A 23547-nucleotide genomic window follows, 5' to 3' on the forward strand; every position below is an offset into this window, starting at 1 on the left:
CATGTACCTTCAATATCCAAGGCCACAAACCGTACTTCCATTCTATGCTTTGTGATGACTATAAGACCTATGGAATTGTGTTCTGAAGCAGCTAAGCTGCCCCATGGATATAGATTGTTGTGACCTGAGGGGCAGTTGCAGTTTGCTAAGTCGTCCTTGGGCCTGTATGTTCCTCTCGGACTATTCAAGAAGATATCTCACGCTAAGGTCTCAAGTTGACCTCAAGAAGTCATATTCCATTTCTCCTCTCTCCGTATATGGATCTTCATCTCCGTCTATCGTGTTCGTGGAAGGACTTGCGAATGGCGGTGTATTGGGCGGTCGGGATCTGCCAAATAATCAATCACCCATCACAATGATCAACCTAGTGACTGTCATTCACCTTTCATACTCTCTGCCTTAGACAGCATAGTGTTCTTAGCGTTCAAATTAGTTGATCTCTACCTCCGCTACAAAATTAGCTTGTGAATCAAGCTCCGCTGCCTCAAGATAACGTGCCAGTGCCACTTCTGCCCGCAACGCATCATCTGAACAGTCCGGCAAGATGGATACCACGCTTCCAGATGCCTCTGGTCCGTCTCGGGCAGATATGGATGCCGCAGCTCTAGAAGCTGCTACAGCCTCTGCCACATCCAGAGCAAGGGTACCAGTGAAAGTGGAAGGTATTTTGACCTCCATGCGGGGCTATCTCCGCGATTGTGCTGTGTGGATAACGCTGACACGCTTTGTTTGGCAGAACCCCCAAAATTTGATCTTGATACCTATATTGCAAACTATACTGGTGAGTGAAATCTATGGTTTCTAGGCAGGCTTGCCATTCTAATGCACAGCTAGGACGCACCCGCTACGACCGTCTTTATCTCATCGGCACATGCTCCCCGTTGCTCTCGACCGACGCCCTCAAGGCAGCCATCGCCGAAGCTAAAACCAGCAAAGACGTTTCTAGATATGAAAAGGCGGTTCGCGCGTTGGCGGAAGTAGCCCCGAACGATCCTGATGCTTCGCTTGACGCCGCCTGGGTCCAAGAAACCACTCGATACGTACAGACTCAGACTGAGCGATTGGAGCATGAGCTACGGGGATACAAAAATAATTTGATTAAAGAAAGCATTCGGGTGAGGAGCTTAAATATCGTGATGGGAGATGCGTGACACTGACCTTGATAGATGGGTCATGAGGATTTGGGCAATCATCATTACGAGACTGGTGACCTGCCTGCTGCCTCCAAGGCTTACTCTCGTATGAGAGACTACTGCACCACTCCCAACCACATTACTTCCATGCTCTTCAAGATGGTCAACGTTGCCGTTGAACGTGGTGATTGGCTGTCTGTGCAGTCAAATGTGCACCGACTGCGCAACTCTCAGTCAAAGCCGGATGACGCGGCCAAAAACCTCTCTAAAATCACAGCTGCTTCAGCTCTGTCGCATATGCACCAAGCCTCATATCTCGAAGCAGCAAACTCTTTTTTGTCTATCCCGCCAGATTTGGGCGACAATTACAACGAAGTCATCACCCCCAACGACGTCGCCGTCTACGGTGGTATCTGTGCTCTCGCTTCTATGAACCGCGATGAGCTGCAAAAAAACGTGCTTGACAGCCAGACTTTCCGCAACTTCCTCGAACTCGAGCCTCATATCCGCCGCGCCATCGCTTTCTTCTGCAACTTCAAGTTCCGCCAATGTCTTGACATTCTTGAAGCTTACCGCCCTGATTACCTACTCGACATCCACCTTCAACGTCATATCCCCGAATTGTACAAACGAATCCGCACCAAATCCATCGAGCAGTACATGATTCCTTTCAGCCGTGTCACACTCGACTCAATGGCGAAGATTTTTGCCCCTGCAGTCGTTGGCGGCGAAGCTCGTCCCACTGATATTTCCTCACCATTTGTGCAAGAGCTGGTCGGCCTCATTCAGGATGGTGTGCTGAACGCTCGCATCGACCTCGAGAAGGGGTTGTTGGTATCGAACCAGATTGACCTGCGGGCAGAAGTGCAGCACACCACGCTGGAGAGCCTACGCGAATTCAACGAGGAGGCCCATTGGCGGATTCTGCATGCCGCTGTTCTGCAAGCAGGATTAGAAGTCAAGCCCGAGAAAGGAGAAGGATCTGGATTAGGAAACGGTGGACGGTTTCCCCGAGCCTCGGGTTAGGGATTGAATGATGGAGACAGCACCCCCTTGACTCCAGGCAATCCGGGCGCATGAATGATGATGAATGAGATAATACCCCGATTCTCTAGCTGCGATTTCGATTGCAATGCAGATACTACATGGCTTACAGAAATCAAGTTCAACTCAGTGAAGTATCCCTGCGCGTATATTCCTTTTACTCCGATAATTGTGAACCATTCAAGAACATGAGACATCGCCCAAATTGCGCTATTTGGTCTCCGGGTAGCTTAATACATATAATTCTCACCTTGTCCGACCTTCGACTGGATATCAATCCCGCCGAAAACATCCAGTCAGTAGCCCTCCGTGCAACATGATCTAGCTAGTCCCACGCTTCGAGTGAGCAATAGACAGAGCACTTACACTAGAACGAATCCCAACAGGGGCTCCATACGGTAAAGACATGCAGAGAAAATCTCTTAGGATCAATAAAATTAATTACAGATAACCCAAATCTTAGGCCGCACGAGACGGCTTTCCCTCCCACTTAAATGCTCACTCCTTGCCCCTTTTCAAACTGATAGCTTTGCATATTGTAAATATTTCCCGCTTCTTCGCCCATGATATCTACAATTTGTGGGGCTGCGAGAGCAGCTATATCCAGTCAAATCCAACCCGAGCGTCATGTAGGAGCTCAGAAGCTTCAGATATCCAATTTTTTGGATCTCCATTATCCCGCGCGACTGCTGAGGAAGCAGATCTTTTTATAACTTCTGGGCCCGCGCTCAATGGAGCATTCCAGATCTCATCGCTGTCTGGCATGGAAAAACGCAAATCGGCCAGGGTCAAAAGGTCATTTCTGTCGCGATTGGCAGTTGCTCCAGGGGAATCAAACGAAGTCGACAACCGACATGTCTTGTAAAGGGCCATTCCAAATCTCTTAATCTCTTCAACATTCACATATACAAGTGTGAGTGGTGCATTAGTGTCGTGTTGTAGGAGCATGTTAGGATAGGAAAACATCCCGCACCATCGACAAGTTTGAACAAGTGCAGTCAGGAGTTTGTATTTGTCGTCTGGCAGTCGATATCGCATGGTCAGATCCATACTATCATCTTCTCTGGCAATGAGAAGGGCAAGGATGACATTTAACAGCACACTTTGAAAGGTGGTTATAGGGAACGAGGTGTGATCTTTCCGGTATGTATTCGAGTCAGAAATGCACCATTGGTCCTAATCACGGACGATAATGTCAGCTCCAGATTCTGGTTCATGGTTGTGTATAGAGTTAATCACCATTTGCGCGTAAAAAGCAGAACATAGTTTACTGTGCAGACGTAAAGATGCATCTCGCGCCTCCCGAGAGCCGTTAACCCATAATCCGACTGCGACAATGGATTGAACCAGTACACATGGCTCTTTGGTGAAATCGAATGTACTTCGATGGAGGAACGGCCACGCGGGATGAAAAGAATCAAAGTAGATATCGACATATTCATGAGCAATCCAAGGGGAGGCATCAGGGAGTAGATCATCAATTGTCGAAACAGGTGGCAGAGGGTAGAACTCATCGACCCAACGATTTTGTTCCCTTGTGCTTTCGCTCGGGGCGGTCACGCAGTTGATACCTCTATTTTGACAGGCATTGCATGGAATTCCACCTTCACAGCGGTTTTTTCTTGCATGGCAGGAGCTGCATGCCTTGGGTTTTCGAGATGGTGGCAGTTGTTTCTCTGGGTGATAATTTCGAATATGCCGTCGCAATAGATCACTTGACTTTGATATCAGATGGAACCGTTTGTAAAATGGAGGGATCACTCACTTTCTGGTCAGAACACTCTCACAGTAAGGACAGACAAGATTGGTTTCCCCATTATGATGATTCAGATGTCGCTTAAGGTGCTCCTTATGTCGATATCTTGCGTTACAATCTGGATAGTCACAATGGAACCAAGAGGGAACGACGTCGGCAGCGGGTGACATTTCTTTCCACAACCTTGAGGCTTAGTATGAAGAGATGCGATTGAACAAAGAAAATCAGGGGAGGGTCTGGGCGGGATGACCGGTTTACGTAGGTTGGAGTAAGGTAGAGAGGCAATACCCTGGTGTCCACCTGGATTTGCCTCCCACCGGAGAATCCCACTTGATGAGTAAGTGGGCCGAACTACATTGTATAGATACCAATTGGTCTTATTTTGCTGGCTTATATATCAATCAGTGATATTTGTTATTTGCTATAAATGACTCGCAAAAACTAAATGGACATTTTCATTCCCTAACTACGACCCTTTGTATCCAATTCTAATTGGATTCCATCATGTTTGAAAATCCTCACCCAGGGACTTTGCGCAAAGAGTCCGAACCGCTGGGTAGCCTCGAGACGAGCACAGAAATTTACTCTACGAATATCGAGCCAGTAATCTCCAGATTGGCTAGCATACATGCACCCCCGGAATTTGAAGTTTATTGGGATTCTGAAGACCCCGAAAATCCTCGTCTGTGGCCGCTTTGGTACAAAAGTCTCACTGTAGCTGCCATGAGTCTTGGTGCTACCATTGTCAGTCTCTCTAGTACACTGTACACATCTGGGATCCCGGGACTACAGGAGGAATTTCATGTCTCCAAGATTGTGGCCCTTCTCGGTGTCACGACTTATCTTTTGGGAATGGCGACAGGGAGCATCATCTTTGCTCCCCTCAGTGAGCTTGTCGGTCGCCGGCCAGTTTACCTTATTTCAATGACAATCTTCCTCTGTCTATTGTTGCCGAGTGCTTTAGCGCAGAACATGGAGTCCATTCTTGTGGGGAGATTTTTCGGGGGATTCTTTGGCAGTGCATTGATGTCGAACTCGCCTGCATCCGTGAATGACATTGTCTCGGATAAACACCGGGCTTTGGCATTTGGTTTCTGGTCCATTGGACCTAGCAATGGCCCTGTCTATGGTCCGATCATAGGAGGCTTTGTGTTTCAATACCTTGGTTGGAGATGGACAAATTGGATTGTTCTCATCATTGGTGGTGTCGTCTTGGCCTTGATTACTTCGGTGAAAGAAACATATGCTCCAGTGATTTTAAAGAGGCGGGCTGCCAGAAAGCGTACGGAGACACAGAATCCCAAGTGGTGGACTCGTTACGACAATGATCTTGATTTCATGTCTTTATTGAAAGTGAATCTCAAAAGACCTTTTGTGATGCTTTTTACTGAACCAATTTGGTAAATATCTCTTCCGTGATCATTTAAAGTCAAGTCTAACATCTCTTTTGGTAGTATGTTCTGGGATGGCTACGTTGCAATCGCTTACGGCATCCTTTACTTGTGTTTCGTTGCATACCCCATCGCCTTCCAGCAAGAGCGTGGATGGTCTCCAGGCAGTGGCGGCCTTTCGTTTATCGGTATAGGCGTCGGTGTCTTGGCCGCCATCGCGTGTGAGCCTCTGTTTCGCAGAGTTATCAATCTTCACCCCAAAAATCCAGAAACCAACATGGTCCCACCGGAGGCCATGGTGAGTATTATTTTCTTTGGTGCTACTCTTCTAGCCATTGGTCAGTTGTGGTTTTCCTGGACTTGTACTCCGAACGTTCACTGGATCGTCCCGATCCTCGCTGGTCTTCCTTTTGGCGTGGGCAATGCATGCGTCTTTATCTATACCCAAAACTACATAGCTCGGTCTTATGGCCTATATGCTGCATCTGCACTTGCTGGAAATATGTTTACGCGCAGTGTCATGGGAGCATTTCTCCCACTTGCTGGTCCAGCGATGTATGAGACTCTCGGGTTGAATTGGGCAGGTACACTCTTGGGACTTGTGGAGGCAGCTTGTATTGCGATTCCTGTCGTTTTCTACTTTTATGGGCACAAAATTCGAAAGGCAAGTCCACTTATCAAAGAGGTGGAGAAACTACAGGAAAAGTAAATTGGGTGATCATTTTGAGTGGGATCTTCACAATTGAATATATATATTCTTTTGTCTGATGTATAAGAGCATGCATAAAGAGAACAGCTATTATGACTGAACCTGAAAAGAATTAACATTATATGTATTCCACACTGATTGCTAGAGAGTAAGATTTGATTCAAGCTATGTAGTTGCATTGTTTAGGTACGCTGCCAACCTTGAAGGCCTATCGTAAAACGGGTTCTCCCTTCCAGTCTACACTTAAACCATGAATTTATTAACAGAAGCAGTCAATTATATACAAGAATACTTTGAAAAGAAAATGGAAACATCAACACCTGGTCACCTAGGCGATCCATATTCGATTACGAAATATTATTGATGAAAAAACTAGGGCTTGAAATATCGGAGTGGGATAAACCGTATTACATCATCCATGATAATCCCGGTGGGATATACCGCATGCACGGCGGGATGACCGGAGTATTGAAGCTGATTAATTTACCAACTATCATAATATAATAATGGTTTGCAATATATTTGTAACATAAGCTACAGTGGGATGCGCCGCACTAAGCCACTCTGCACAGCTTCTATATAAATATCGGATCAGCAGACTTCTCTATCAATTTTCACTACATACTCAACTCTCGTTTATTGACCATTATGTCTCCAACCCTTAATATTACTCATATTGGCACTGCCACTGCCATCCTTGAAATTGATGGCGTCAACTTTCTGACAGACCCCTTCTTTTCCCCTGCCGGTACCGCCTGGGACGCAGGCCGTATCATCCTGAAAGTGACAGAAGACCCCGCTCTCCGACTAGATCAATTGCCTGTGATCGATGCGGTACTTCTGAGTCACGAAGACCATCCCGACAACCTGGACGAGCTCGGACGTCAACTCCTAGACGGACGCCATGTCTTCACCACCGTCGACGGTGAAAAGAATCTTAGACCCCGTCCAGCTGTGTACGGCATGAAGCCATGGGAGAAGCGAGAAACCATCATTGCTGGCAAGAAATTCGAGATTATTGCCACTCCAACTCAGCATGTCCCCGGGGATGAATGCACCGGCTTCATTGTCACCGGGGACGATTTTGGAACTGGTCGTGACGGCCTTCCTAACGCGATTTATTTCACTGGTGATACAGTCTACATCGAAGAATTAGACTCCATCGCCGACAGGTATCACATTCGTGTAGCTGTGGTGAACCTTGGAAATGCTCATGTCCCTATGACGGAGGATCCCAATGGCCCTCTCATGCAGATCACGATGGGCGGCAAGGATGGAGCAAAGCTATTCCGCGCCATCAAGGCGGATGTTCTGGTTCCAATGCATTATGAATCTTGGGGACATTTCACCCAGTTCGGGGACGAGCTACGTCAGGCTTTTGAGGCTGAGGGCATCAGTGATAAAATTTGCTGGCTTAAAGGTGGTGAAAAGATCACAGTTCTTTGAATTCTGGTCTCATGGCTATTCTACTTTTCTTCATTTCGTCTTTAGGAAGGAAAAGCTTTTGACAGATGCATATTATACCACCTAGAATTACAACCACCTTACTTTGTGATCTGAAATCTGTCAGTATCTGGCGTTTTTCTATAGATTTTGATTGTAAATATCGAACTAGTTTTGCCAATCTATGTCTTTATATTAGCTCTTTGTCTACTCTATATTACCACTTACCCCTTTGCTATCAAGTTCTTTATGAGGATAGAGCAATCACTTGATAAATTGGTACAAAAATTGGATCTTAGAGCTAGATAATTAAAAGCTAGGTATGAAGAGTAATGAAAAGCCAGCGGTGAGGGCCTCTGGCTAAAATATCCAAATGAAAGTACTTCTACATAGACCTCCGCCAAGCCCATAAATGGGGACCAAGGCCCAACCAGCAGCGGGCTATGGGCTATGATGGGCTATCTATAGGGGCCCATAAAAATAGCCCATCATACCCCTTTAAGGGGGTCTTGGCGCTTTTAAAACGGCGACTTGTAATCGTTGTATTCTAACCTTCTACTGCTTCTGTAGATTTTGAATTTCAAAAGATGAGCTCACAACAGTTACATAAATATATAGCTAAATTTCAAATAAATTTTATCCCGCAGAGGTCGAAATATCGCGAAAAGAAATGCTTAATGATGAAATTTTGAAAATAAATGTGTATATTCTAGATTTATATGGCAGTGCCGCCACTTTCTAGAGTGAACTTTTGTAATTTAAAAATCAATAAAATAACGCGTGTTCTCGAAAAACGTAATACATACTTCCACTTCGTATTAAGAACTTATTAATCAAAATAATAAAATGACAAAAGTTTACCATGACAGAAGAGCTAATCACAGGGCTTAAACGGGTAATTCGGTTGTCACAATGTTTGTATTGTTTAGTGCTAATTGGGCCTAATGCCCCCTACCCCCTCATGGGCTAGTGGGCCCGGACCCGGGCCCAAAGCCCAGCCCATTTGCGGGTTGGGTTGGGTTGAGCTATGGGCTTTGTGGGCTTTGCGGAGGTCTATTTCTACTATACCAATCTGTGTATCACCACTTTTTCAGGGGTTTGATTTCTGGTTACTATGTATTTCTCTCTCTGGCATTGTGCGGCCTAAAAGGCGGTCTAAAATTCCGGCAATAATACTCAATTTGGACGAAAGTTGGCAAAATGTCGGCTAGTTCCTTAATTCTGTGCTGGTGAAAAGCTCGATTGTAGGACGCAAACCCCGGCAGATATTAGAATTGGTCATATACTCCGGCACTTCGCCGTTTGTGGGATACTTTTGTGATACCCCGGGCAAAGAAGACTCTTCCAGACGTTCAGTCTTTTGTGCAAGCGAACTGGTTCTTTGTTTGGTCTTTCCCCTCCCCAAGTGGTCTATTGGTCACTATGGTCAAATCTCGTTTGGCGTATAGATTGGCTTGCTAGGGATACCTGTTCAGGATATGATTGGCTTCCTGTGTATTTACCCCATGTGCTTGGATGACCGGCGATGCGACGCGAGGACCGTGAGTACAGGTATATTGTCCTCTCACACATACCCGCCCTCGACAGGGAATCCTATTTCTTCGCAAATCTTGTCGACGCAGGCTGACTACGTGCCAAATTCCACAAGAATGATACCGGAAATTCCAAAGGAAATTCCAAACCCGGAGGCTGGGTCAGTGCATGTCCCTTGTATTCCGTTAAAACGGACTTTCGATCAAATGGAGTCGGCAATGGAAGATCCTTCGGTGTTTACCAGGCGATTGTCGCCCGCTATGTCAATTCCAGAGCCGATCATTCGTGCACTGGGCTTACCGGATATACCTGAGCTCCCATTGCTGAACTCTGCGCCCGAGGCTGAGGTTAGCCAGCACAAAGAGAATTTAATCCCATCACCTGCACTAGCTTCAATTCCAGAAGAAAGTTCTGAGGATGGTGATGGTGAGGACCTAGACCAATTGGTACCTGGCGCAACTACCCCACTCACTGAAATTGGATTCCTTGCTCCAGCAGCGGATCTATCAACACCGAGATCTCTGCCACAGGCTCCAACGGACCCTGTAACTATGCCAGTTCCCGAAGTGGGTCACGATGGTTCTAATCTCAGTCCATCATCCATGCCACCTCTTCCTCTGAGCCCATTATCGCCAGCGAACAACGATGACCCTTTACCACCAGACGAAAGCGATGGGAATGAAGATACATCATCTGTAGCATCAACAGCCGATTATTCAGACTCTGTATTTGGTGATGGAGAATCAGGCAACACATCTGGCTATACGGCTTCATTGCTATCGGATGTGAAAAACTACGCCTACGAAAATGGAAGACGTTACCATTCATACCGCGAGGGCCACTACGTCCTCCCCAACGACGAACCAGAACAAGATCGGCAAGATCTCCTCCACCACGTCCGCAATCTCGTGCTCAGTGGGCGGCTTTTCCGAGCCCCACTGGGGGACCAAATCCAGCGCGCTCTCGATATCGGCACCGGCACCGGAATTTGGGCCATTGATTTCGCCGACAGCTTCCCCAGTACTCAAGTGATAGGCACTGATCTAAGTCCCATCCAACCATCATGGGTACCAACCAACCTTCGTTTCGTAGTGGACGACGCCGAATCAGAATGGCTGTACAGTCCAAGTCAGCCCTTTGATTTCATTCATGCCCGGGACCTAGGCGGTGCTATCGCTGACTGGCCGCGGCTGCTCCGTCAGAGCTACGAACATCTGCGTCCCGGAGGATGGATTGAGTTACAGGAGTTTGAAGTCATGCTCAAGTCGGATGATGATTCGATCCGCCTTGCGCCGGCTTTGTGCGAGTTCCTTGAACGACTAACTCAAGCTAGTGAGGCATTTCACCGACCTATGAACATCGCCGAAGGTCACCGGCAGCGACTGGTTGAGGCTGGTTTTGAAGATGTTCGAGATGATGTGTACAAGGTGCGACCTTGCTCCCGAACCCGGTTTTGGTCTCCTTTTTTTTTATTCGCGTTATGACTGACTGTGGTGCCCTAGGTTCCATCGAGTGTTTGGGCTAAAGATCCCGTGCAAAAGGAGATTGGTCGGTATAACCAATGCTCCCTTCTTATGGCGGTTGAATCCTACTCGCTAGCTCTCTTCACTCGTGTGCTGGGATGGTCAAATAATGATACTCAAGTTTTCTTGGCGGGGGTGCGCAGAGATATCAAAAACCCCGCGGTGCATACATACTGCAAGTTGCATGTCGTTTATGGTCGGAAGCCGTCTCAGTCTTAGTCAAATTGCTGATTTGACTAGGATATTCCCGAGAATGCTAGTGCAAATGTAGATAAATTTGATATGCGGGATGTGTCTGTATCTCCTTCCGGGACCCTCTTGCATCTGCCACTAACCGCTTTCAGCTGGTGCGACAGTAGTGTCTTGATTTCTTTGTTCTAGTTGAATGTCCAATCACGGCGATTCTTTGATTCTACGAAATCCCTTTTCCTTTCCGGAAAAGAAACCAAATGACCCCAAAGTAAATATGGCTTGCGCTCTGTGGACCTCTTTTACTTCGGATCTCACCATGTCTTGGGCAACCTCAGGTCCTGGCTTTTGGGGCGCGGCTGCAGGAAGCCTGGTAAGTTGCATCACCCCGTGCTCCCAACACTTGATGTCATGCAGGAAGCCCTACAGAGCCAGTCATCTCCAAGATAACTCTCCGGGGAAACACAGCAGCTCTGAGCAATGCAATCGAACTAGCCCTTCCTCTCTGGCAGGCTCATTTGCGGAGAGACTCGCGCTAATCAGAATTCGATTAATAGTTCCTACTCTGGATTTCCTACAGCGTTATCTATGCCTTTTGCTGGTCGCCTCTGCGTCACTTTCCCGGTCCAAAGCTATGGGCGATATCTCGCATCCCGTCTAATATCTCCGTCCTCCGTGGTTATAACCACCTGGACATGCTGGCGCTGCACAAAAAGTACGGACCTATCCTGCGTATTAGTCCCGATGAGCTGGCCTTCAACACAGCACAGGCCTTTCGGGATATCTACGGCCCCAGACCTGGAGGTTGTTTCCCCAAAAATCGGAGCCATTATATAGCTCCAGTGAATGGGGTCGATCATTTGGTCTGTGCGATCGATAATGCCACCCATGCAAGACAGAGACGACTGCTATCGCATGCCTTCTCCGAGAAGGCTTTGAGGGAGCAAGAAGGCCTTATCACAGGGTATGTAGACACCTTGATTACCAAACTACGGTCTGAGATTCGGTCTGGCACATCAATCGTGGATATCAAAAGTTGGATGAATTTTACCACTTTTGATATCACCGGTGACCTCATGTTCGGCGAGTCCTTCGACTGTCTGAAAGACAGTGAGCTTCACCCATGGATCAAGTTGGTCTTCAATTCTATGAAGGCTCTTGCTTATATTGGAGCTGCGAATCAGTTTCCTTTGCTCAAGGGTGTCTTGGACCTCTGTATGCCCCGAGAAGTCAAGCGCGTCGGACAAGAACACTTCGATCTAAGTTCGCAGAAGGTCGACCGACGCTTGGAGGCAAATATGTCCCGTCCAGACTTTATGTCTGCTATTATACAGCATGGAGTTAGCGAGGAGAAGGGGCAGTACCGCGAGAGCGAGCGTATCATGACTCGGGCTGAGATTCATTCTAATGGATTTATGTGAGCGGTTCTTGTTACTTTCACATGCTTCCCACTTTCTTTTTCACATATTGCACCTCTCCAAAAAATTGGTATAGTGTGGCAATGCTAATTAATAATAGTTTGATCGTGGCAGGGAGTGAGACGTCCGCAACCCTACTATCTGGCTGTCTCTTCTACCTGTGTTCGACTCCACACGTCATGAGCCAACTCGTTGCCGAGATTCGCTCAACTTTCAAAAAAGAAAGTGACATGACCTTCCGCTCCGTGGAAAACCTCAAGTACATGAATGCTGTTATCGAGGAGTCGCTGCGTATGTACCCGCCCTTTGTGACGAGTCTCTCGCGTGTTGTACCAAAAGGCGGAGCAATCGTGAATGGCCATTTCGTTCCTGAGGATGTAAGTTTCGCCTTTCAGTGCCATATTTTACCATGTTGATCAGCATACCAATGACGACCAGACAACTGTGGCATGCCACCACTACGCCTCCTACCATTCCGAGTCCAACTTTGCCTTTCCGGATAGGTTCATGCCAGAGCGGTGGCTGGGATCTGATCCGGTTTTCGAGAATGATAAGAAAGATGTCCTGCAGCCATTCAGTCTTGGTCCACGCGTCTGCCTTGGAAAACAGTGCGTTGACTCAAATTTTCCGTCTATTACAATTGCACCACTTTCATTAATACTTACACATCTTCCTCTCCTAGTCTAGCAAATTGTGAGATTTGTCTCATTCTCTGCAAGCTCCTCTTTCACTTTGACATAACCCTCTGCACAGAGAGCACAAACTGGGTTGACCAAAAAGTCTTTTTCCTTTGGGATAAGCCGGCTCTCATGGTCAAGCTCCAAGATCGATATCCCGACGCGGGTGTGTCGAGTTCTCAGGATCCTAAACCTTCGTTCTCATAATTATGGGCATGAGTTAGGGCTTGAGGTTGATGGATCAGGATGACTCGGATCTGCATTCGGGTCGCACAATAGGTACAGACAGCACTCTGTGGGGTTTATGAGATCTATGACTTTCACGTCTTTGCCTTTGAGTTGGTTCTATTTCTTTTACGACGGCTATATGATATCACTCATTGATTACATTGGATCGGTCTATTGTTGCGTCTTTATGACTTGCGACGGCGGCTGGACTACGATCTAAATGTCTAATGGAGGCTTGCGTTTTCTTTTCCCCTGTTTTCCTTTTTTCTGCTCGCACAAGGTATTCCTTTTGCTTGGAAGTGGATCGCTGCATGATAATTGCCGAACATTTTATCTATTCAGTCTGATTGAAACCATACAATGACTTTCCAGTATGAAGTTCCCCCTTTAACTTGCCAGCCGCGACCAGTTTGTCTATCACATCAAACAGCATCCCCTCACACCCTTTACCTCCCATAATATCAACAGCAACAGGCAGGACTTCAGTCCTGTTTGTGATTCTTGAGTGATATTCACTTTCTCCAACTAGCAGAAATCAGACACAATGCATTTTTTTGTTTCGATAAAACTTACTTGGCAGCGCAAAGTCAGGCGAACCGATGAATGAAGGAACGCGATCGATTCCAAAGCCCGACGGGATTCCTGGAGAATCAATTGGGTATGGACCATCCCGATACATGGTCTCTCCAGTCGATTGAGGATAGACAAAAAGAGAATGAGAGCATGAGTCCACACCGTCTGCTTGTCCATGAGAGTGCCACCAACTAGCAAATATACTCATATTGTGACGAGCCTCATCTATAGATGTGTCTGCTTGTTCTGTTCCCCAATTCCACCGGATAGATGGACTTGGGTCGATGAAAGGTAGTCGGCCTTCGTTCTCTTCTTTATATTGAGTGTATAATTCGTTTCCCACTAGCTGAAACTGCTCTTTTGCAGTCAATAGTGGGAAAATCTCACCAACGAAATCATCAAGTCTGGCTCCGTTTGCCTCTTTCGGGGCAGTGGAATTCCACATCCTTTCTATGTCGAAGACTTCGGCAGTTATGTGGAGAATATCTGCAAGAGATGCAGCGAAGTCCAAAATAATCTTATCGCTTTGGGTCGATCGGTCAGTAGGAAAGCCAACAAGATATAGCTTCCCTGGCAGAGAAGCGTTATCTGCGAGGCCGCCGTATAGTACTTTCGAGGCTTCTTTCCATAGCCTTGCGTTTCGGGTCAGTATTCCTGAAGACGGCAGTTAGGGAATACGTGAAAACATTAAAGAATCTTGAGGGTATCTATACCAACTGTATCCATCTCGGGTGAGAGAGGTATAATCCCTTTCAGCAAAGCTGGATCATGAGATGGCCGGCTTCCATAAACACCATTCACCCCAGCAGGGACACGTATGGAGCCTCCAGTGTCTGTCCCTACGGTCATGTCGAGCCAGTCGTATGATGCCACTCCAGCTGCCGAGCCACTGCTTGAGCTACCCGGATCTTGATAACCATCTCCTCGTGGGTTGAATGGAGCATGATAATCAACCCTATTTGTTTGATCAGAAATAAAGAAAATCAATCATGCTTTGGAATAGTAAGTACCAATCAGCTCTGTGTAGTACAGACTATAGTCAGCTTCCGTGTTCTGCCTTAGTGCGTTGTATTGAACTCACGTAGCCCACTATCGCTGATGTTTAGTATACAGGAGGGCAAAGATACAAGTTTCGGACTCACCTCTCCATTCGCGAATTGACTGGTTTTCATTTTTCCAACCAAAACAGCACCAGCATCGATTAGCTTCTGGATGGCGGGGGCTGTCGCATCCGCCGGAGGAGAGAGTGTATAGTAAGCCCTGTTCCCACCACTGGACTTGATGCCAGCAACATCGAAGATGTCTTTTACTCCAACACGTACCTGAATCACAGTTGATCAGCAAATGTAGAGCAGTTGGGTTACTATAAGAACGAAATTTCGGGGAACTATGCACTAACACCTGCTAGTGGCTTCGCCGGGTCCTTCATGGAATATAGTCTTGACGGTACCCCAATGGTCATCGACCCGGCCCCCTAGTGAACGGTCAGATTGAGCCAGTGTGTCTTGATTGATGCGGATGACCATACTGGTACAGCGGCGGGGATCACATTGTAAGAACCCTCACACGAGGGTATCAGACCTTGCGTAAAGGCACCTTGTTCATCTGAATAGAGCCTATACGCGGCATTAATTATTCCTGATGATGGAGACCAGAAATATGGCCCAGGGGAAAGAGGCGGCGTCGAGGCATCGACCGAGTATGGAAATATGGCATCGACTCCATATTTAGACCTTGTCGTCTGCAAGTCCTGAATAACATCATTTGATTGCCCATTGTGAAGAATGACTGGACAGTCAGTCAGTTCATACGCCGTGGAGTTATAGTTTGTGATGAATTGTACCTTTCAAAAACCCGATATTGAAAACATCATCTGATGATTGATAATCTGCAACAATTGCATCCAGAGAACAATTATCGCTCGCAATGTCTATGAAAGTGATGGGATACAAGGGTTCCGTCAAATTCGCGACAGCTGGACTGTTATCGGAGCCGAATGTACCAAGAGCGTTTGGTGGGAGGTAAAATGAAATTCCATTTAATTCGACTGTTTGGCCTTTGAGTGAAATGCAATGTGTCACACCGGCCAAAGCTAGGATTGTCAGTTGGATATTGCGATGGAGAAACATGGTTCAAGCCAATGAATCGGGGAACATACAAGAACAAGATGCATGAGCGAAAAGAGAAAGTTGAAGATAGATTTGAAAATAGTCAGATTCCACATGTAGTAGTATGATCCGCTTAGGACGAGAATGTAACGCTGTTGCTATCCAAGTAAGGGCTGTCGTGCAGAGGCTGGCCCAATCACGACATGTTGATCAAGTTAAAAACAAGATAATAAGCAACAGTTGACGTTTCTAGTGTGTATCAACTGTATGTAACCGGAACGTAAGAGACAGGAGAACTGGTGTCGTTTCCATACCCCTAAGGCAAAAGCACATCGTCAGCGATGTTGTCTCACTCTCGAAGGTAATTCTGTATGATCTACACGAATTCTACCAACCTCGGATGATCTGCGTCTCACGCATCTCGGGGGGCCGTGACTTGCAATTGGGTCGTTTACTAAACTGAAAAGGGAACGACCACAGAGCCTGCATTAGCTTATATCTCATATTCCGTCAGCCGACAGGATTCAGAACCTAGCATGTTGATGATTTCCACAATCTCGCCGAGGTAAACCCGGAGAGTGAGAAGATAGATTGACAAGTTTCCAAATATCCATTTGACACGTCTCATGGGTCAAATGTGTCATTAGCACACTAGTTTCTTTCTCCGTTTCTTGTTTTCCGTGACCACCGTCACAAAGATAGGGCTCACCAGTTTCAAAATATGTCTTCCTCTTCGGTAAGCTCCCACAATGGTAAATGATGATGGAAGATACTGACTGGAGATTGATGAAGCGCAAATATGATCCTATTGAGGAGCAGCCTGAAGACATCAACGTCTCGAGATACCCTATTCAAAAGCCAATACCCAAGCTCATCTGGGTTTCGTTCGCCGCATCTATCGTCCTCTGTGCCGCAGCCATTACTTTCTTAGCAGTAGAAATACGATGGCACATGATAAGACATCACACGCTGTCGCTTTATCCACAAATCGAACCGCGGAAGTACACATGCGGTAATTCGACGGAGGAAGCAAGACGCAGAGGGTGTACCTTTGACGTCTTGTCTATGAACTGGCTTCCAGAACAGTGTGCTCGTGATGAGACACAGGAGTTTGTCGATTATTCTGTCAACGAGACCTGGATTTACTATCGTGATAGACATGCAAAACATGCAATCGAGGATACAAATGAGCTGTCGGAGTTGGGGGATAAATTTTGGTGGTCCACGCAGAGGGAGCACCTAGTGCATTGTGCTTTCATGATACTCAGACTCCACAAAGTTCTCGAGCGAGGCGGAAACATCGATCACCTAACGGGAAGCTTTAGTCATACGAAACATTGTGTGATGATGTTGCTGGAGGCTAGCAAGGCGGATCCAGAGAATGACAAATTAAACACGCCGGGAAATGTTGCTCTTGGGTCATGCTAAAGGGGATTTTCCTGTAAATTTACATTTGAAACTATAGCAATGAGACATTACAAGCCTCCCATTCACAAGATACCACTCCTGTGTATGATAGAACTTGACATTCAACCCGCCTTTGCTCCCGTCTCCTTCCTGCAAAATCTTCGGCGGCAATTCTCAGCCGTCTCTGCCCCTTGCCGAACGTCAAAAGGCTTTGCTCGGTACACCCATTCATCTGATAAACTTACAAGTTGCCCAATCACAGGCTGAGCATGTGAACATGCCACTTTCTATGCGGGGCTTTCTGATATACGGGTGGCCTTGCATCACACCCCGAGCTTGGTATGGGCTTTCTGGGCCTATAGATTGATTGTGTATCAAACTCGGTGAAATTGATATTTCATTTACATTATGATTTCCCTTGAAATGTTACTCTGCATGCTGCAAGCCCTATGCAGCCCACCGTCACGATGCAGCTGTGGAAAACCATTGGCTAAGCTGAACGACTCCAATGGTTGTCGGTGTAGACTACTCTTTTCCTTTCCCAGATGGGTACTCGAGTATTGAGGTACTGAGGCCAGGCAAATGCTGACAGGGTATCAGGAACTTTGGGGCCTTGTGGGGAGGAAATTATGATCTCGCTGCTGGTGCTGACTACATTGGATATCTATCAGTATTTAGGCGAATTCTGATATAAATATGATGACCCTCCCATCATCAGCTACCTTTCCCTCCAGACCAAATCAGCCGGACCGATATTTTCAGTCAGTACTTTCCAACATCAGTGTCCTCCGTCAAACAAAGACACAATGAAGTTTTTCAACCAAGCAATCTTCGTGGCCATCTTCGCCGCCGCTTCTCTTGTGGCAGCTGCTCCTATGCCTACCGGTAAGACTTCTAGTCAATTCCCAAATTTACCGTTAAGTGATAGTACTCACAGTAATATAGAGGTTAAGCGTGACCAGTACGATGTCACTATGAAGTGCCAGGCTGCCTATGCCGACCTGCTCGAGAAGCGTGATCAGTACGATGTCACCATGAAGTGCCAGGCTGCCTACGCCGACCTTGTCGAAAAACGTGACCAGTACGACACCACCATGAAGTGCCAGGCTGCTTACGCCGACTTGCTGGAGAAGCGTGACCAGTATGATGTCACCATGAAATGTCAAGCTGCGTATGCCGATCTGGTCGAGAAGCGTGACCAATACGATACCACCATGAAGTGCCAGGCTGCGTATGCCGACTTGCTCGAGAAGCGGGATCAGTACGACGTGACCATGAAGTGCCAGGCCGCCTACGCGGACCTCGCCGAATAAATCTAGACATTGGTTGAAGAGTCCAATATCCGTGGATGGGTTCCATCTGCTGGACATTGGAACATCTCATTGATGGTGGATTGCTACAGACTGAGGGATCGTTTGACAATTTCTTGTCAAACAGCAAGGCTTCAAGTACCCTGCTTCTTTCATAGATTGAATTTAAGAGATTCCTCCTTGATCATCTCGCCTTCGTAGCAACACTATTAAATTTTAAGTCCATCTTACTGTATATAATCTTCTTTGATCCTACAAATTCTCCTAAGAAGGATCTTTGGTTGGCTTTTACTACAAGATAGTTTACAAATACGTGTATGATGTTCACAGATATAAGCCTTTAGGTAAAGCCTTGACATACAGTTATTGCAACCCCTAATCTCTTCCGTTGCTGTGTCATTTTTACTTTCCTTGGTGTTCGCCGGTATCTTCACAACAACCTTGACTGCAGCCTATCTCTCTTCACCTCTACCACTACGCTTTACATCTTTAGAATCAGCCTGAGGTACCCCACCTTGGATCCCGCTGGAGTAACTGCCCCATCCGACATCCTGCATTGCCCCTCAGTTGACCTTCCACCGCGGCACAAATGCGCTATTTGCTACCGCTGCAGTTAGCATGACTAGTCCCTTATGGCTAGTCCACTCGAGCCTGGACTTTTTCTATCATTATTTCTATCTATAAGGAAGACGTGATGGACCTTTCTACAAGAAACGGTCAACCTTATCCAGCCTCTTCTTTGCGGCTCGATATGAGCAAGCCTACGTAACTTTTGACTGACTCTACTTTGCTGCGCACGAGACATGGAATCAAATCACATATGCCGTTTATTGTTCTGCCTCCGCTCCTTGTCTGAGGTTGCATTGCTTGATGCTGGGATGATCCGTGGACCCTTGTCGCACCTTCCGACCCGACTATATCCATTTCTTTACAGCGCTCCTTCAGATGAGCCAATGGCTAAAATCCCGCATCTGCTCTGGACTGTAGATCGCAAAGTTGGAGAAAGACGGCTTGGCTAGATCGAGACGGAGCTACGACGAAATCATGTTTCATGGCCGTGAGATTGGAAGTTGTTCCGCCTTGGCATGATATATAAGCCTTCTTTTAGGGGACGCATGGGCCTCTTCTACCCTGCGGCTGAAGATCTACGTTAGTGGGGAGTGTATTACCTTGTTTTTCAATACGAATCTTTCATTCTGTATTCATACTCATCCAGGTGCAGCTGCACTCATGTTAGAATTCTGGTAACATATTCCCCGGTTAGTCTTCTGCAAAATCCCACCTCTTTTCTATGGTGACAGAAGACAAGATCTGAGAGCACGAGACATACATGACATTATCACCTCACACTGAAGATGTCTGAAGAGAGCCGACCTTTTATTTCACGCGGATCGGGATCGTTGTCGGAGAAATCGGATGAGTCGTCTGAAAATTTCGTGATTGAGCGCCATCAATCCAAGTCTCTGCGGTTTCTGCGGATTGCTTGTGTTCTGGAACTCATTGCTCTCATCGTGCTGGCGGCTGGACTCGTTCTTGCTTTCAAAACAAGACCTTCAGAATCAGATTCGGATCTTGAATGCGCCCGAAAGGTATCAGCTTATTGTGAGTCCATCCGCTAGGTGACTTGCAGGACAAGACAAATTGAAGCTAATTTCCACAGCCCCTCTTCTCGCAGAACCTGACTTGGTCAAATATACGGAGTACGATCTTCCACTATACTTTAACGAGAAAACGGATTATCGTGGTCCACCAACCCCAGAGAGGGAGGTAATGTGGGAGAAACTTTGGCACCGTACGTGATCTGAGACGATTTTTTGGTGAGACCTAAAAGCTAATTGCATACAACACTGGAGCAGAGGGTGCATTTGAAGTTCCCGAAGACAAATTGGGTGTCATGAACAAATCACATTCAGGTCGGACATATAAACATGTTCCACCGGAAGTCGGAACTGGTTATGCGGCTCAGCTGGAAGTCCTCCATCAGTTGCATTGTGTGGTATGCTCATGTTCAAGACACAATCTATTTGGGGAACATCTACTAATCAGTTTTTGATTTGACTGTTCTAGCACATGCTTCGACAATGGTCCTACAAAGAGCACTGGCTTGACCGAGGACTTGACTTACCTGGAAGTCTCTACGGAGACCCAAAGCTCACGAGGATGCATCTAGGTACGTCTAGCTAATCGTGACATGTAACAATGTGTTTTGACGAGGTTGGCAGATCATTGCATCGAGGTTTTACGAGCAAACATCATGTGTAGGTACACAGTCAACATTCGTATGCCATGACAACTAACGATTCCTAGGTACATCTGATGTGACACCGATCCTGATAGAACTAGATCCAAAGGCAAGAAAGATCTCCTTCAGCTGCTTATCGCCTTCCATTCTAATCTCTAGAGCAGGCGCCGTTCGGAGAACGTGCTGATTTCCGGTCAAACCACAAATGCCGCAATTTCTGGGAGATCCGTCAATGGGTCATTGACCATACTGCTATTCCTTGATTGTCAGTCGATGAAGATGTCGTGTATATGATTTTGTTTGATTACAATAAGTGGCTCGTATAAGAGGTTTTTATCGTTAGAGAATGAAGCGCCATTGTGAACAACAACCATAACCTGACTTGACCTTTTCCGATCCGCAACGAATATATGATTTTTTTTGGAACTTTTAGACTAGTACTTTATAGGATCTGAATGTGGAGACTAATTTTGAAGTGACTGAAAGCGAATCGAAAACCAAAGGTACCGTAGTGGGAGGCAAGTAGACCACCCATTGGCCATATCGTTCTTATGCAATGCATCTATCATCCCAGCTAAGCGAGGCCACCTCGGTTTCTTCCCTTCTATCTCTTTCAATGTATCTCTACACTAGTGACCGATTCTCCATATTTTTACCCAGCCTCTTCGGTTAATCTAAGCTGCCTTGCCAACTCAAGAATGTCTTCGTTCTATGTCGTGGAAACCCCCGAACGGGTGAAGAAGGCCCAGGTAAGCAATGTAAGATGATACCAACTTTTTTCACAAAAGCGAATCAGCCTTGCCCCTCCTTTACCGTAAACCCCGCGAAAACGGTCTATGGCTCACTTTAACTAAAGGGCCTACACCTCATAACTTCTTTAACCCCAAACGGAAGAAAAGTCCAGATTCTCCTGGAAGAACTCAAGGACGCCTACGGTTTTGAATGGACGACAAGTCTGATCGACCTTGACAAAAACGAGCAGAAAAAAGACTGGTTTCTCAGACTAAATCCTAATGGTGCCTTTTTGCCTATCAATATATGCATATATATTTCCTCGGAATCGAGACTGACTAATAATTCAGGGCGTATCCCAATCTTGATCGACAACAATATATGTCCACCCCATGTCGTTATGGAATCATCCGCCGAACTTCTGTACCTCGTCAATCTGGCAGACCGAAACAATCTTTTCTGGTTTTCCGATCCAATCGAACAAAGTGAAGCTTTCCAATGGCTGATATTCTGGCATGCTTCGGGGCAACCAAATCAAGGGCAGTATAATTTTTTCCGAAACAATGCAACCCAGAATCCTCGTGAGTGTTACCCTTGGAGCTTCAATACATGTTTGCTGAGAAATTCTAGTGGCAGTGGATCGCTTCAAGCGCGAAGTACTGCGGATCTACGATGTGCTTGAAACCCGACTGTCTGGAAGATATAGTGGTGACACGCGAGAATATTTGGCTGGAAAGGACAAGGGAAAATACAGTATTGCTGATATGAACGCCTGGGCCTGGATACGAAATATTCGACGGATTGGATTTTCCGAGGAAGAATTAGCCCAGTTGCCTCATTTACAACAGTGGGTAGATCGCATTGCGGCGCGACCGGCTGTGGAGCGAGGCTCGGGGGAGTGGTACGATGAGGATGTGCATCCAGAGTTGTTGATTGCGACTTTGTGACTCTAGATATGCTATGCTATGTGTGTATTCCCGTTTGTGGCGTTGCTGATTGCGTCAAGCTACGGATTCTCCCTGTGTCTCCGGTCGCCGGGTAATCAGACTACCCGGTCTTGTAGACCTCAAGGATCAAAACAGGGGGATTATGGTACCTAGGTGCCATATTCTACAATGGGAATATTGGGATACCTGAACTACAATGACACATGCCACTATAACGAGAGTGGTCTCATTCTGCTGGCAGTAGAGGGTGCTTATAAACAAAACTTGAAGCCTTTATATAAACCAAGGTGTACCTAAATTGGAGTAGCGTGTAGCATTGGTAATTCAGGCTGCTTTTTTGAGGTCGCGTCCAACTGAAGAAACAACCACATCACACCTCTCACGGCGAGCAATTCCTTCAAAAATGCTAGTTATTGATGCAGACGAGGCAGGCAGACAAGGCTTGAGAAAAGGGATACTGCAAGGGTTCTGTCAATACCTCCAGGCGAGGATTTTTCCCCAGGGCTTTTAATAATTTGGTAATCATTATAGAATAAATCTGGCATTGACTCGCTTTAGAGCCTTTCAATATATTTGATATTATTTAGATATGTTCTAGTTTGATGATTCAATATTTTATTATTATCTTGAATTCTTTAAAGATAAAAGAATTGATGAATTGACCTGACAGTAGAGATAGGATTTAGCCCTGATATCTTCCAGCCGCACCCCCATCAACTTCAAACAGTCTTTAGTCACTGCTAGAATGGAAAAACTCCGCGCCTTGTGTTTCGTGGCTATCAAGGATAACCCCCAATTCAAGAATGTGGGTGATCTCTTGGGCACTATGAGGTCTTGATGTTGATAGAAATGAAGCCATGTTAGTCCGCCACAAGCCTGTTATAAAGCTCGGAAGTTGCACTTGACGCATCTTCAATTCGTTGAGAAACTGTGCCAATAGCCTTTCGAGGTCGAATATGAAAAGCCTCTCTTCGTCTTGGATCTCCTGGATTTCTTCTGGCTCAAATACTTTGTATTGATGTAAGCAGGTATGAGTGATATCCAGGCTTTTGAACGTGATGAAGCGAATGATGTCAGTACTAAAATGGTCCTTCAAGGCTTCATCAAGCTCGGGCTTGAGGTTTGAAGGAAAGAAAACAACACTCAACAATTCAGTGAACAGATGAATAAGCTTGGCCGCAGTA

General features: G+C 46.4%; 10 protein-coding genes across 10 annotated transcripts; 9 read left to right on the forward strand and 1 right to left on the reverse strand.

Annotated features, from left to right (window-relative positions):
• Positions 1-544: 544 nt before the first annotated feature.
• Positions 545-2159, forward strand: N7500_009391 (COP9 signalosome complex subunit 1; the record flags this gene model as incomplete). The annotated part of the gene is made up of 4 exons (XM_056680532.1): positions 545-662; positions 737-781; positions 835-1115; positions 1167-2159. The coding sequence occupies 4 exons, from the start codon at positions 545-547 to the stop codon at positions 2157-2159; spliced, it is 1437 nt and encodes a 478-aa protein (XP_056527914.1).
• A 2278-nt stretch (positions 2160-4437) lies between these two features.
• Positions 4438-6033, forward strand: N7500_009392 (MFS transporter; the record flags this gene model as incomplete). Its single annotated transcript, XM_056680533.1, has 2 exons — positions 4438-5333; positions 5388-6033. The coding sequence occupies 2 exons, from the start codon at positions 4438-4440 to the stop codon at positions 6031-6033; spliced, it is 1542 nt and encodes a 513-aa protein (XP_056527915.1).
• Positions 6034-6681: 648 nt separating this feature from the next.
• On the forward strand, positions 6682-7479 carry N7500_009393 (MBL fold metallo-hydrolase; the record flags this gene model as incomplete). Its single annotated transcript, XM_056680534.1, has 1 exon — positions 6682-7479. One exon carries the CDS (start codon positions 6682-6684, stop codon positions 7477-7479), a length of 798 nt encoding a protein of 265 aa, XP_056527916.1.
• A 1646-nt stretch (positions 7480-9125) lies between these two features.
• Positions 9126-10751, forward strand: N7500_009394 (class I SAM-dependent methyltransferase; the record flags this gene model as incomplete). Its single annotated transcript, XM_056680535.1, has 2 exons — positions 9126-10436; positions 10512-10751. The coding sequence occupies 2 exons, from the start codon at positions 9126-9128 to the stop codon at positions 10749-10751; spliced, it is 1551 nt and encodes a 516-aa protein (XP_056527917.1).
• A 289-nt stretch (positions 10752-11040) lies between these two features.
• N7500_009395 (cytochrome P450) lies at positions 11041-13023 on the forward strand (the record flags this gene model as incomplete). The annotated part of the gene is made up of 5 exons (XM_056680536.1): positions 11041-11094; positions 11279-12138; positions 12240-12516; positions 12578-12747; positions 12822-13023. The coding sequence occupies 5 exons, from the start codon at positions 11041-11043 to the stop codon at positions 13021-13023; spliced, it is 1563 nt and encodes a 520-aa protein (XP_056527918.1).
• Positions 13024-13378: 355 nt separating this feature from the next.
• N7500_009396 (uncharacterized protein) lies at positions 13379-15746 on the reverse strand (the record flags this gene model as incomplete). Its single annotated transcript, XM_056680537.1, has 9 exons — positions 13379-13569; positions 13618-14271; positions 14331-14572; positions 14628-14636; positions 14699-14706; positions 14760-14939; positions 15017-15091; positions 15146-15405; positions 15461-15746. 9 exons carry the CDS (start codon positions 15744-15746, stop codon positions 13379-13381), a joined length of 1905 nt encoding a protein of 634 aa, XP_056527919.1.
• A 741-nt stretch (positions 15747-16487) lies between these two features.
• N7500_009397 (uncharacterized protein) lies at positions 16488-17153 on the forward strand (the record flags this gene model as incomplete). Its single annotated transcript, XM_056680538.1, has 1 exon — positions 16488-17153. The coding sequence occupies one exon, from the start codon at positions 16488-16490 to the stop codon at positions 17151-17153; it is 666 nt and encodes a 221-aa protein (XP_056527920.1).
• Positions 17154-17938: 785 nt separating this feature from the next.
• Positions 17939-18445, forward strand: N7500_009398 (uncharacterized protein; the record flags this gene model as incomplete). The annotated part of the gene is made up of 2 exons (XM_056680539.1): positions 17939-18017; positions 18078-18445. The coding sequence occupies 2 exons, from the start codon at positions 17939-17941 to the stop codon at positions 18443-18445; spliced, it is 447 nt and encodes a 148-aa protein (XP_056527921.1).
• A 1352-nt stretch (positions 18446-19797) lies between these two features.
• N7500_009399 (oxidase ustYa family protein) lies at positions 19798-20759 on the forward strand (the record flags this gene model as incomplete). Its single annotated transcript, XM_056680540.1, has 6 exons — positions 19798-20044; positions 20103-20234; positions 20299-20438; positions 20510-20612; positions 20665-20704; positions 20750-20759. The coding sequence occupies 6 exons, from the start codon at positions 19798-19800 to the stop codon at positions 20757-20759; spliced, it is 672 nt and encodes a 223-aa protein (XP_056527922.1).
• A 623-nt stretch (positions 20760-21382) lies between these two features.
• Positions 21383-22363, forward strand: N7500_009400 (uncharacterized protein; the record flags this gene model as incomplete). The annotated part of the gene is made up of 4 exons (XM_056680541.1): positions 21383-21433; positions 21541-21700; positions 21767-21997; positions 22047-22363. 4 exons carry the CDS (start codon positions 21383-21385, stop codon positions 22361-22363), a joined length of 759 nt encoding a protein of 252 aa, XP_056527923.1.
• Between the last annotated feature and the right edge of the window lie 1184 nt (positions 22364-23547).

This window comes from Penicillium coprophilum, assembly GCF_028826855.1.
Source record: "Penicillium coprophilum strain IBT 35676 chromosome Unknown utg000006l_segment0_segment0, whole genome shotgun sequence".
NCBI classification, from domain to species: Eukaryota; Fungi; Ascomycota; class Eurotiomycetes; order Eurotiales; family Aspergillaceae; genus Penicillium; species Penicillium coprophilum.